The 14,289-nt window shown below is 49.5% G+C and overlaps 1 protein-coding gene across 1 annotated transcript in view; it reads right to left on the bottom strand.

The window, feature by feature from the left end:
* Positions 1–14,289, bottom strand: part of LOC122554086 (putative voltage-dependent R-type calcium channel subunit alpha-1E) — a 1,472,327-nt gene that overhangs the window by 1,359,657 nt on the left and 98,381 nt on the right. Inside the window, exon 3 of the mRNA XM_087990243.1 lies at positions 2,053–2,375. Coding sequence (XP_087846369.1) covers positions 2,053–2,375 — 323 coding nt within the window. The remainder of the gene's footprint in view (positions 1–2,052; positions 2,376–14,289) is intronic.

The raw sequence follows: 14,289 nt of genomic DNA, 5'->3' as shown, positions 1-14,289 counted from the left end.
GGAGATGGGGGGGAGAGACGGAGCGAGGGGGGGGAGAGACGGGGCGAAGGGGGGAGAGAGACGGGGAGAGAGACGGGGCGAGGGGGGGAGAGACGGGGCAAGGGGGTGAGAGACGGGGCAAGGGGGGGAGAGACGGGGCGAAGGGGGTGAAAGACGGGGCGAAGGGGGTGAAAGACGGGGGGGGGGGGAGAGAGATGGGGCGAGGGGGGGAGACGGGGCGGGCGGGAGACGGGACGACGGGGGGGAGAGACGAGGCAAAGGGGGTGGAGAGACGGGGCGAAGGGGGGGAGAGACGGGGTGAGGGGGGAGAGAGACGGGGCGAGGGGGGAGAGAGACGGGGCGAGGGGGGAGAGAGTCGGGGCGAGGGGGGAGAGAGACGGGGCGAGGGGGGGAGAGACGGGACGATGGGGAGGGAGAGACGGGGCGAGGGGGGAGAGAGACGGGGCGAAGGGGAGGGAGAGACGGGGCGAGGGGGGAGAGAGACGGGGCGAGGGGGGGGAGAGATGGGGCGAAGGGGGGAAGAGAGACGGGCGAATGCGGGGGAGAGACGGGGCAAAGGGGAGGGGGGCGAGACGGGTGAGGGGGGGAGAGACGGGGTGAGGGGGGGAGAGACGGGGCGAAGGGGAGGGAGAGACAGGGCGAAGGTGGGGGGAGAGACGGGGTGAAGGGGGGGGAGAGAGACGGGGCGGGGCGAAGGGGGTGGAGAGACGGGGCGAAGGGGGTGGAGAGACGGGCGAATGCGGGGGAGAGACGGGGCAAAGGGGGGGGGCGAGACGGGTGAGGGGGGGAGACGGGGTGAGGGGGGGAGAGACGGGGCGAAGGGGAGGGAGAGACAGGGCGAAGGTGGGGGGAGAGACGGGGTGAAGGGGGGTGGAGAGACGGGTCGAGGGGGGGAGACGGGGCGACAGGGGGGAGAGACGGGGCGAGGGGGGGGAGAGAGGGGGCGAGGGGGGAAGAGACGGGGCGAAGGGGGGGAGAGACGGGGCGAAGGGGGGGAGAGAGACGGGGCGAGGGGGGAGAGAGACGGGGCGAAGGGGGGGAGAGAGACGGGGCGAGGGGGGAGAGAGACGGGGCGAGGGGGGAGAGAGACGGGGCGAGGGGGGTGGAGAGAGATGGGGCGAGGGGGGGAGAGAGACGGGGCGAAGGGGGTGGAGAAACGGGGCAAAGGGGGGGAGAGAGACGGGGCGAGGGGGGAGAGAGACGGGGCGAGGGGGGGGAGACGGGGCGAAGGGGGGGAGAGACGGGGCGAAGGGGGGGAGAGACGGGGCGAAGGGGGGGTAGAGACGGAGCGAAGGGGGAGGGAGAGACGGGGCAAAGGGGGGGGAGAGACGGGGCAAAGGGGGGGAGAGACGGGGCGAAGTGGGGGGGAGAGACAGGGCGAAGGGGTTGGAGAGACGGGGCGAAGGTGGGGGGAGAGACGGGGCGAAGGTGGGGGGAGAGACGGGGCGAAGGTGGGGGGGAGAGACGGGGCGAAGGTGGGGGGGAGAGACGGGGCGAAGGGGGGGAGAGAGACGGGGCGAAGGGGGGGAGAGACGGGGCGAAGGGGAGGAGAGACGTGGCGGGGGGGAGAGACGGGGCGAGGGGGGGAGACAGGGCGAGGGGGGGAGACGGGGCGAGGGGGGGAGAGACGGGGCGAAGGGGGAGAGAGACGGGGCGAAGGGGGGGAGAGACGGGGCGAAGGGGGGGGGAGAGATGGGCGAAGGGGGGGGGAGACGGGGCGAGGGGGGGGAGAGACGGGGCGAAGGGGGGGGAGAGACGGGGCGAGGGGGGGGAGAGACGGGGCGAAGGGGGGGGAGACGGGGCGAAGGGGGGGAGAGACGGGGCGAAGGGGGGGGAGAGACGGGGCGAAGGGGGGGGAGAGACGGGGCGAAGGGGGGGGAGAGACGGGGCGAAGGGGGGGGGGAGAGACGGGGCGAAGGGGGGGGAGAGACGGGGCGAAGGGGGGGGGGAGAGACGGGGCGAAGGGGCGGGAGAGACGGGGCGAGGGGGGGGAGAGACGGGGCGAGGGGGGCGGTGCTTGGGATTTGACAGTCTCCCCAGGAAAAGGATATGGCCACTCGATGACCTTCCTGGCGGATTTCCTGATGATGTTGTCCTCCCCGAACAGGAAGAGCGACCTGTTGGCTGTCAGGCAGTTGTGTCGGACCGGTATGGGGTTGTACAGTGCCATGGTGCGGGCTCTCTGGGCCCGGGACTGTTTGAATCCTCCAGGGCCCTGAGCCGCTGCCGCTGCCGCTGCTGCAACTGCTGCTGCTGCTTCTGCTGCTGCTGCTGCCGTCGTCCCAGCCCCAGGAACCTCATGTCTGCTCCGAGGGTGCTCCGAGCCCACGGGGTCCAGCGACATCCCGCTCACCGCCTCCCCAAAGCGAGCCATCCTGCAGCGTAGAGAGAGGGAAAGGGGGCGTCAGACACCGTCTGAGGGAGGGGATGGAGATGGAGGGGGTGGGGTGGGGTGGGGTTGGTGGAGGGGCAGTGGGTAGGCACTGTCTGAGGGAGGGAATGTCAGACACTATCTGAAGAGGAGGGGGGGGAGATAGAGAGGGGGGGGAATTGAGAGAGAGAGAGAGATCAGACACTGTCTGAGGGAGGGGATAGAAATGGGGAGTGGGGTTGTGTGTGTGTGAGAGAGAGAGAGAGAGAGACCATCTGAAGGGAAAGGGGATAAAGAGGGGGGAGGGATAAAGAGAGAGGTGGGGGTCAGACACCATCTGAGGGAGGAGACGGGGAGAGTAAAGTGAAAGGGAGTTCAGACACTAAGGGAGGTTGGAAAACAGAAATGGAGGGTGTGGAGGGGATATAGACAGGGATCAGATACTGTCTGGGAGAAACGGGGGAGGAAGAAACAGAGGGTGAAGTGGGGGGGAACAGTCAGAGGGAGAGGGGTTATCAGTCACTGTCTGGGGGGATTACATAGAGAGGTGGAGGGAAAGGTCAGACACTGTCAGGGGAAGGGGGGAAGAGAAAGAGGGAAACATGGAGAGTAGAGGAGGTCAGACACTCAGTGCTGGTGGCATAGAGGGAGAGAAGATAGGGAACGCAGAGGCGGGGGGGGAGGTCTGGGGGTTAGAAGGGAGCAACAAAAAATGGTGGGAGGGAGGGGAAGGAGAGGGGAGGATGGGGACAGAAAGAGAGGGGGAGGGGACAGAAAGAGAGGGGAGGGGGACAGAAAGAGAGGGGGAGAGGGACAGAAAGAGAGGAGGAAGGACAGAAAGAGAGAGAAAGACAGCAGCTGTACCAGCCAGTGTCCAATGTAGGGTTGGTGAGGAGGGGAATGTGATGTGGGGGCCTGAGTATGGGTGGAAGTAGGGAGTCGAAGATGGAAGTGGGGAGTTGAGGGAGGGTGGGGAGTTGAGGGAGGGTGGGGAGTTGAGGGAGGGGTGGGGAGTTGAGGGAGGGGTGGGGAGTTGAGGGAGGGGAGAGATCAGACAGGGTCCAGGTGAGGGTGAGGGAGTGTGGGCTAGAATGCGGGTGAAATCAGTATCTGTGGGAGAGATAGACTAGGCAAATTTGGGAAGGAGCAGAAGCATAGTAAAGGAGAGAGATAGAGGAGGAGAACGAGATAGGGAGATTGGGGATGGAAAAGAGAAATGGGAAGAGGTGGAGGTGAGAGAGAGAAAGGGGTTAGAGAGAGAGGAGAGAGAGTTGGGATGGGGAGGAGGAAGAGAAAGTTGTGGGGATAGAGAGACACAGATGGGTGGGGGGAGCCAGATTTGGGGGTATGGAGAGAGAGGGGGGGACAGAGAGAGAGGGGGGTAAATAGATTGAGGACAGAGAAAAGGAGATGGGTAGAAAAAGAAGGAGGGAGAAGGGGTGTCAGAAGGGGAACAAAAAGAACGAAATGGGGGGGGGGGGGGGGGGGGGTTAGGGAAAGAAATGGAGAGATCCTGTTTCACGCCACAAAAGGCTGCCTGAGCTTAGGAGGCAAAACCTTCAACAGTCTCAGCCAAACAGTGCAATAAGCGCCTTTCCCCAGCCCCCAGTGATGCAAACAGGAGGATGTGGGCTGGGGGGGGGACCAATGAGCAGCCCTCCCCCACAAAACACACACATTCAGGACCCGCTGGACACCAGAAGACACAGAGAGAGAGATAAATGTGGAATAAATTCAAACCCTGCTAGAAACAGCGTCGGTCTGGAGAGTGGATTGTGGCCGCCGTGTATTGAGGTTTGAAGGATTATCTGAACATCCCCCCCCCCCCCCAGAACCTCATTCACTGTGTCCGGAGGCTGAGGGAGGGAGATGCCGCTCCGGGTCTCCAGGTAGTCTCCGGCCTGGGGACCCTCTGCACCTTCGCTCGGCGGGTTTTGTTTTGTGGGGGGGGGGGGTCACTGTTTGTAGGACAGGACATCCCAGTTGTGAGTAACCCAGATACAGCCACATCTTGCCATCGGAGCCCAGTATTACCTTCCCTCCATACAGCATTCACCCTCGCCTTTCGCTTCAGTACGGTGCCCCTGCTTATATATATATATATATATATTTCCTCTCTACTCCTCCCCCTAATCACACACAACTGCCCCCCCAAAAAAAAATATACTGACTCCCAGGTAGCTACCAGAATATAAGCAGACAGGCCCCTTCAGAACACTACAGTGTGTGTGTGTGAGAGAAACTGCCCCTCCTTCTCCAAATGACCCCCTCCCTCAATAATCCTCAGATCCCCCTTCCCCAGGGATGGGTGGGGAAGGTGGTGATAAGAGGCAGCTCTCACCCGCTCTCGGGAGCATCCACTGCCTATTGCCGGCTCTCGACAGAAGGACCGATCCAACCGCGGAAAAGAAGCGCCGCTCACCTCCCTCCCTCCCTCCCTCCTGCCAATAATAAATTAATAACACAACACAAAAGGGAAACGGAGACAATAACGCCGCTCGATTTACTTACTCTTGTGAGAGCCCCCGCCTGGAATCGAACCCGGGACGCAAGGGAAGGGAAGGGGCGGGGTGGGGGGTGGGAGAGGAAGGTAGGGGTGATGGCTCACGGCAGGATTCACATGGAGAGGGATGAGAGAGAGAGAGAGAGAGACACACACAGCCTGGCCAAGGAGAGTGGGGTCTGTCAGAGACACTCACACTGCCGCCTATGGAACAGGGCAGGGGATGGCAGAGGGATTGTATGTGTGTGTGTGTGTGTGTTCAGAGGTGGGCTCACAACTCGCCTGGGGGGAAAGGGAATACCTCATCCAACCATCTCCTCACCCCCCCCCCCCCCCCCCCATCTCCCCATTGTCCAGTCCCCTAACACGCCCCCAACCCCCTCTAACCGAACCATCTCCCCTACAGACCAACCTCCAGTACTTACCCCCACATGCATTGGAGTCATGGAGATGTACAGCATGGAAACAGACCCTCCAACCCATCCATGCCGACCAGATATCCCAACCCAATCTAGTCCCACTTGCCAGCACCCGGCCCATATCCCTCCAAACCGTCCTATTCATATGCCCATCCAGATGCCTTTTAAATGTTGCAATTGTACTAACTCTTGGCCCTATACTCTCACCCCTGCCGTAACAGCCCTGTCCTCAGTGCATCCACCTTCACCCCAATCCTGAGTACTCCATCTGACTAAACCAGCACTACCCCTACCCCTTACCTAGTACCTATGCCCACAGCCAACACCTCCACTATCGCCTTCCCAGATATGTCCACCCCCTTGTAATTACACCCACAACTCAAAAGCCCCAGATACACTGCCAACACAATTCCACCTCGCATCTACACCTGCCCTCCTAAAAACTAAACCCACACTCCAAAGCCCCCTGCCAAACCACTCCTATCCTCTCATCTGCACACACGATCTTCCCAAAGCAATTCATTCATCAGCCCTGCCTCAATATCTCACCTAACAATTCTCTATAAAATATTCTAGAATTTGCTTTGAATATGCTTTGAATTTGGGCTACATCAAATCTCCCCTCAGTCAATCCCTATGTGCCTCTATAAGGCCATCTTATATGCTTTAATAAAGATCTCCCCAGTCACTCCCTAAACAGCTCTGTAAGACCTGCCTCATTCCTTATGATATCAATGAGTCTTTTATAATTCTTGATAAGGACCTCACTCAATCCCTAATAACCCTCAATAACATTGTCACTCAGTGCCCTATAATCCTTCATCAGGACCTCTCTTGGTCCCTCATAAATCTCAATAAGGATGTTGCAATCCCTTAAAAACTCCCTTAAAGCCTTCTCCCAGTCTATTGTAAACCTTGATAGTATTCTCAATCAGACCTTATAACCCTCAACATTACCTTATTCAACCCTTGAGAAGAATCCTTTCTCAGTACCTTGTAAAGGACCAAGTATTTTTTTTTCTTTTGAACTATAAACTGGAAGTGGAAGTAGAACTGAAAATTAACAAAATCAGGAGAGTTTATGCAACTGCAAGATTTTTTTGTGGGATTATGCGGTGTACCCTTTATCAGCATAAGATTATTTTACTTTTTGGGGCTGAGACATGGTGTCAGTCTGTGTCATAAAAAATCCAAGTGCGTTTGAGGTAAGGAAAGACTGCCTCATGACAACCTTCAGATTGGTTCAACTGCAGTTTGTTACAAATCCATGACTGCAGTACACTCAGAGGCATCCAGTGGTCTGTAAAAGGGTGAGATCTTTCACTACCCCTAAGTGAAAAAAGACTAGCCTTAAAGACTCGGAACAGAAAGAATTCTAATACTAGAAATTTTCTTGCCTGCCCAATCAGCTATTAAATTGAAGATTGACTATCGCTCATCGTGTCACCATCATTGAAAGAAATTAAAAGAACTGTGAATAACAACACATCGTATGTGCTCTGTACTTTTGATCTACAGAATTTATTTTCCCTGTTTATATTTTTCCACCCATAATATTTCTGTCAAGCCATCATTTTTTTTGTCATCTTTTTGGAAATGAATGTGTGTATGCTTAGGGTTTTAAAGAGATAATGCTTAAATTACATAGTAGTAAATGAGTAATCCATTTTTGTTTGAAGTTTGTTAAAGTATAAGTTTGTTTACAGTGTATGGAGTTATGTTTTGCTAATGACAAAACTCAGTATAAATTACTTTGGAACTGAATAACAGTCAGTCAGGGAAATTCATCACCTCGGTAACTTAATCGCTGTAGTTACACATTTGTAATGGCTTGTAGAATAATGGAGCATGATTATTGGCATACACTCCCCAGTGTTGCATCCTGAAACATATTTGGGGACCCAGGGTCCAGGACGTTTTCAGGCTAAACAACATGAGATTGGACTTGGGATAATAAAAGATGAAAGGACAGATATCGGGTTTCTAATGCTAGAAGATAAAGTGATAATGGTAGTAGCTAAAACCATCCTGCAGTTGGAAAAGATATCCCTGACTGATTTATAAGAATTAACAAAAGCTAAACTGATAGAACCAATAATTGAACTAGAAGTGGAATGGTTGGCCAGAGCTAAGGCAGCAGAATTAATTGAAATATTGACAAAGTACCTGAGACTGACTGAAATATAGCAGAGACCAGGTGTGCCAAAAGATCTTGAGACATAAAAAGAAAAGAAACAAGGTAAATAGGCAAAGTCTTTTCCCTGGGGTCGGGGAGTCCAGAACTAGAGGGCATAGTTTAGAGTGAGAGGGGAAAGATATAAAAGAGACCAACGGGGCAACTTTTTCACACAGAGGGTGGTAGGGGTATGGAATGAGCTGCCAGAAGAAGTGGTGGAGACTGGTACAATTGCAACATTTAAGAGGCATTTGGATGGGTGTATGAATAGGAAGGGTTTGGAGGGATATGTGATATCTGGTCGGCATGGACGGGTTGGACCGAAGGGTCTGTTTCCATGCTGTACATCTCTATGACTCGATAAAAGGCACTAGAAAATGGATTTAAGGGGTTGGAATAAGAGACTCAGCAGAGGGAAAAAGATAAAGAAAGAAAAAAATAGGTAGAGATATTAGGAATGTTAACTTAAAATACTAAAATGCATAAAAAGGTTTTCAGAAGCCAAAACCTGCGGAAAACACTAGTCATAATTATGGGTGTAAGGAAATATTTGTACGAGCCCTGCCAAAATTTGAGGAAAAGTATTTGGAGGCATTGTTCATGTTGTTCCAGAATACAGCAAAACAAATGAAATAACCAAAGGAAAATTTGGCATTCAGGGCAAGCTGACTGGTCAAGCACATGACATTTATGAAGCACTATCAAAATAAGTTTTTTTTTTGGATTATGATAAAAAACAGTTATTCTGCATGTGTATGAGTTATTTCTTAATGCATATAGATGAAAGTTTTGAAATTTAATGGAATAACAGAGGCAAACATACATTGAATGTGAAAATCTAGCAAAGTAATTTTGATAGAGGTAATATAGGCATCAGGAATAAATACCATACACAAAGCTCTCGGTGAAATTATTCACTTCGAAGAATTTAAACACTTATCTTTGCAATAAGAATCCATGTTGAAGATAGACAGGTAGCATCATGGCTGATGTCTAAGAGCTAATCCATAAAAATCAACATTTTGTTTTAAACCTCGCTCTCATAAACATGAACACTTCACACAGTCTCGTCTACTGTATTCACTGCACACAATGTGGTCTCCTTTACATTGGGGAAATGGAGGGTAGATTGGGTGAGTGCTTCACAGAACACCTACATTCTGTCTACAAAAAAACACTCTGAGCTTGTAGTTCCTTGCCACTTCAACACACCACCTTCTTCCCTGGGTAACATCTCTGTCTCAGGCTTGCTACAGTGCTCTGAAGCTCACACAAACAATAAGGACAGCTCTTCATTTTCTGTTTGGGAGCCCTGCAACCTTCTAGACTTGATGCTGAGTTCAACAATTTTAGGACTTGAGAACCTTTCTTCATGCTCTCTTGCACCCCCACACGCCATCAAATGGGCTGCTACCACATACCTCCATTGTTAGCTGTTAATAGTCCCCATTAGCAGCTATCATTCTTTTAAGCTGGTCTTTATCTACTCCTCTGGTTGTCTGACCGTTTTTCTTTCTTTGGGCTCTACCTCCACCCCCTCTGTTCACGCTAACTTCTGCATTTAAAAAAATCCTTTTCCTAGCTATTATCATTTTTTGAGGAAGGGCCACTGAACCCGAAATGTTAACTCTGAACTCTCTCAACGGATTAAATTGTCCAGCAATTTTGGTTTTTGTTCTTTTTAGACATGTGAAGAATAGAAGGTGGGGACAATTAAAGGAAAGCAAATAGTCAAGGTAGAGAAAAGGCAGATAGGAAATGTCTCAAGATCTCCTCCTCCTATCAAAAAGGAAGTTGCTGAGGCTGGAGGTGAAAATCAAAGTCAGAAGTGTCTCCATTGTGGCTTATCTTCATTCAGAATGCTGAAGATTGTGAGGGAAACCCATAAACTTATTGTAGTCCAAAAAGCGAACTCATGAGAAACATACCATTGATGAAATCGTAGCTTTAATTACACCGAAGAAATCAGAGATTAACACGGTTGTGGATGCATGGGAGGTAGATGAGAGATATGAAGAGTTTTTTTCTCAAAAGAAAAAGTAATCCTTTTTTCCTTCAAATAATACAGCTAACCCCATTAAGAACACAGGAGCTACTCAAATTCTTTTTTCAGGAGAAGGGCACAGTTTTCCCTCCTGAGATGGTAACATTGGGGAAAGTCTTCATAAATGGAATAAGTGGAAAGTATATGCTCGCTCCATTTTGCAAAGTTCAATTGGAGTGTGACTTGGAAGAATAGTGCTGGCAGTTGTTAAGAAATGATCGTACGATGGAGCTAACTTATACCTTGTTAATGATTTGATTAGAGTGAAGCTTCCAACCTCTCTTATAATCACAGACAGTCCAAGTGAATTTAAAAAGATGGAACAGTTGCAGGAACAGGTTCCAGGAACTTTCACATTGTGTGTAGTGGCTGAACAATATCCATCACCACAACAATCCAGCAAAGATATGGAGGGGTAGTTCAAATTTCCTTTAGGATGGTGGAGAATTCAGGAGAAGTGTTTAACATGCCTTGATTAATCGAGGCTCAGGGAGAAGATCCAGAGTTAAATAGGTTAGCACAGACAGCTCACACTAAAGCTGAAGGAGATCCAGGGTATTACTATACTACAAACTGAATTGTGATGAGGAAATAGAGACATCCTTACAGAGCTGCAGATGAGGCATGGACAGTTCTTCATCTAAAACTACTGCCACCCAGATATCATACTGTATCATATTATAAGGCACTACCTCTTTACATTGACTACACAGAATAAGGTCCGATCTATGATTCTCTTTGCTATTGCAATATGCACCCCTCTATCTCAAAGTCGATATAGAGGGATAAGCTGATCAGCCAACAAGATGTTTCTTTGTTCCCGCCCCAATGTCTTCTATTTGAAACAGCCCATATATTTTGCCTCTTTGGAAATAACAAATTTCCCTGTTAAAGATTAGATTCCCTACAATATGGAAACAGGCCCTTCGGCCCAACAAGTCCACATCCAACCCACCGACGAGTAACCCACCCAAACCCATTTCCCCCTGACTAATGCACCTAACACTATGGGCAATTTAGCATGGCCAATTCACTTGACCTGCTCATCTTTGGATTGTGGGAGGAAACCGACGCAGACACAGGAAGAATGTGCAATCTCTACACAGGCAGTTGCCTGAGGCTGGAATTGAACCTGGGACTCTGGTGCTGTGAGGCAGCTGTGCTAACCACTGAGCCACCGTGCCAAGAAAGGATATTATTAAGGTAGAGAGAGTTCGGAAGAAATTTACCAGTATGTTGCCTGATATAGAAGATTTGCATAATAAAGAAAGGCTGAGAGATGACCCTATAGAGATTTATAGAATTATGAGGGCTATAGAGCACAGAGTTAATGGTAGGTGTCTTTTCCGCAGGCTGGGGAATTTCAAGACTAGAGGACATAATTTTAAGGTGAGAGGAGAGAAATTTAAAAATGACAAGGCAATTTATTTACACAGAGAATAGTTCACATGTGGAATGAACTTTCCTGAGGAAGTGGTGGATGTGGGCACAGTTACAACGTTTAAAAGACATGTAGATAAATACATGAATAAGAAATATTTGGAAGGATATGGGCCAAGCACAGGTATGTGGGATTCGTTTGGTTTGTGAGCATGGTTAGAATGGACTGGTTAGGAAGGATATAGGTAAGGAGAGGGTGCAGAAAAGATTACCAGGATTTTGCCAGGATTGGAGGATTGAAGTTATAAGGAAAGGCGGGGACATTTTTCACTGGAGCATAGGAGGTTGAGGGGTGAACTTACAGAGGTTTATAAAATCAGGAGGGGCATAAATTACATGAATAGTCTTTTCCCTAGAATGGGGGATTTTAAGACTGTGGGGCATATTTTTAAGGAGAGAGGAGAAAGATTTAAAAAAGACATGACAGGAACTTTTCTACACAGAGTGATTTCAGTGTGGAATGAATATCCAGATGAAAGTGCAGATACAGTCACAACACCTAAAAGACATTTAGATAAATACATGAATAAGAAGTGTTCGGAGGCATACAGGCCAAGTACAGGCAGGTGGCACTAGTTTAGTTTGGGATCATGGTTGACATGGACTGGTTGGACTGAAGGGTCTGTTTCTGTTCTGTATGACTCTATAACAGTTTGAAATCCTTTTGACATGGGCAGCACAGTGGCTCAGTGGTTAGCACTGCTGCCTCACATACCAGGGATTTATGTTCGATTCCACTCTGGGTATTCTGATTTCCTCCCACAGTCCAAAGATGTGCAGGTTAGATGGATAGCGTTCATGGTTGTGCTGGCTAGGTGGGAAATATAGGAAAGAGGGATGCGTCTGGGTGGGATGCTTTTCCGAGAGTTGGTGTAGACCAGTTGGATATAATGGCCCGTTTCCACACTGTTAGAATTCACTAAAAGGTGGGACTACTTTAGTTTCGGGGTTATGGTCATTATGGACTGATTGGACCAAAGTGTCTGTTTTCATATTGTATGACATTACGACTATGACTATAACTGGTAATGAATATGGCCACGAGTTCATAAGAATGTAGTGCACTCCTGTAAAACATACCATACATGTAAGGTATTGGGTAAACGTCAACATCAAATCAAACCAGTACTTTTGATATCCACAACAGTTTTTGGTCGTGCTAATAGTGAGTTAGAAGGTATTTAGGACCATCACCCAAAACAAAAGCAGGGCATCAATCTAGCCTTACAGTTATCTTTTCAAGGAAGGGCCATTATAACTAAAAGTATCAGTGCTGGGGCCACAATTATTTACAATATATATGTTAACCGACTTGGATGAGGAAAGTGAATGTATAATTGCCATGTTTGTGATGACACAAAAGTAAGTGGGAAGGCAAGTGAGAAGGATGACACAGAGTCTGCAGAAGGGTATAGACAGGTCAAATGTGTGGGCAAGAACTTGGCAAATGGATATAATGTGGGAAAATGTGAAGTTAAGAATACGGGAGCTGAATGTTATTTAGCTGGAGAAAGACTGCACAAAGCAACAGAACAGAGGGATTTTGGACTCGTTGTCCAATCACAAATATCGAGCATCTAAGTTCGGCAGGAGACAGGAAAGGCAAATGGAATGTTGCTTTTTTTAAAGGGAATGGGGTATAAAAGTGGAGAGGTTTTGCTAGACCCATAACAGACACAAGTCAGACACACAACCCTCTGAGAGAAGAAATTCCTCCCCACCTCAATCTTAAATTGGAGGGAGTTTGTTCTGAGACTCTGCCCTCTGACCCTAGACTCTCCCATGAGGGGAAACATCCTCTCAGCACTTACCCTGTCAAGCCCCTTAAGAATCTGAAATGTTTCAATGAGATCATCTCATCATTTTTATAAACTCCAGTGAAGAGATACCCAACCCGTTTTACCTTTGCTCACAAGACAAACCCTCCACACCAGTGATCCTCCCTGAGAAGATCCTCTGAATTGCTTCCAGTGAAATAATATCTTTCTTTAAATAAGGAGACCAGCACTGCTCTCAGTACTCCAAATGTGGTCTCACCAGCACCTTGTACAGTCGCAGCAAGATTTCTCTACTCTTATATTCCAATCCCTTGAAATAAGTGCCAGTATTCCATTTGCCTTCCTGATTCCCTGCTGCACCTGTGTGCTAGCTTTCTGCATTGCATGGACAACACAGCTTTCTGCATTTTTACTCCATTTAAGTAATATCCTGTTCTTTTGTTCTCACTTCCAAAATGAACAATTTCACAATTTCCCACATTATACACCATTTGCCAACATTTTGCACGCATACTTAACCTCTCAATATCTCTCTGTAAACTGGTTGTATTCCTCCTGCAGCTTGCCTTTCCACCTATTTTAGTGGCGCCTGCAAATTTGTCTACAGTACAATTGCTTCCTTCCTCCAAGTCATATTGTCAACAGTTGTGGTCCCAGCACTGATCCCTGTGGACCTCAATGGGGCTAATCTGAGAAAGAACCCTTTATGCCCTCTTGTCGTTTCATTCTCAGCATTCATTCAGTTAAGATATTGTGTTGAGATGTGGAAGAGAGGGCATGCACTCTTCTTATAGAACTAGCTGCAGTATTCCATCTGGTTAGTTGAAGACTCCAATCTGTAGAACGTGAGTGAGTAGGTGGGCGGATGAGCTGGCTCAATGGGTACATGGGTCACTAGGTAGCAGGGTATGTGGAGGATGGGTAACTGGGTACGTGGTAGTTGGGTAACTGGGTAATTTGGGTCTAAAAGGTAAAAACAATGATGCAGGTGCTGGAAACCAGATTCTGGATTAGTGGTGCTGGAAGAGCACAGCAGTTCAGGCAGCATCCGAGGAGCAGGAAAATCGACGTTTCGGGCAAAAGGGCTTTAGGTGCACTAGTCAGAGGTAAATGTAGGGGAATGGGTCTGGTGGGGTTGCTCTTCAGGGGGTCGGTGTGGACTTGTTGGGCCAAAGGGCCTATTTCCACACTGTAGGGAATCTAATCTGGTCATTTCAGGGGATGTGGGTGTCAATGGCTAGGCCAGCATTCTTTACCCAACCCTTGCTGTAAAGTCACCAAGTCTGTGCCAACCAATTCACACTACTCCCGCTTTCCCACACTATTGTTTGAATGCTGTGACACCTCAAGTGCTCATCCAAATACATTTTAAAAGTTGTGAGGTTTCCATCTCAACTACACCCCCCCACCCCCCCAGTCAGTACATTCCAGACTCCCACCAATCTCTGAGTGAAAATCTTTTCCTCAAATTCTCTCTAAAGCTCCTACCGTTCACATTATATGTGTGTCAACTTGTTATTGACCCTCTAAGGAGAACAGCTGCTTTCTGTCCACCCTG

The sequence above is a fragment of the Chiloscyllium plagiosum genome, unplaced genomic scaffold (genome assembly GCF_037043375.1).
Source record: "Chiloscyllium plagiosum isolate Xiang-an unplaced genomic scaffold, Cpla_swu_hap1 HiC_scaffold_9, whole genome shotgun sequence".
NCBI lineage: Eukaryota > Metazoa > Chordata > Chondrichthyes > Orectolobiformes > Hemiscylliidae > Chiloscyllium > Chiloscyllium plagiosum.
This window is presented reverse-complemented; position numbering and strand designations above follow the sequence as displayed.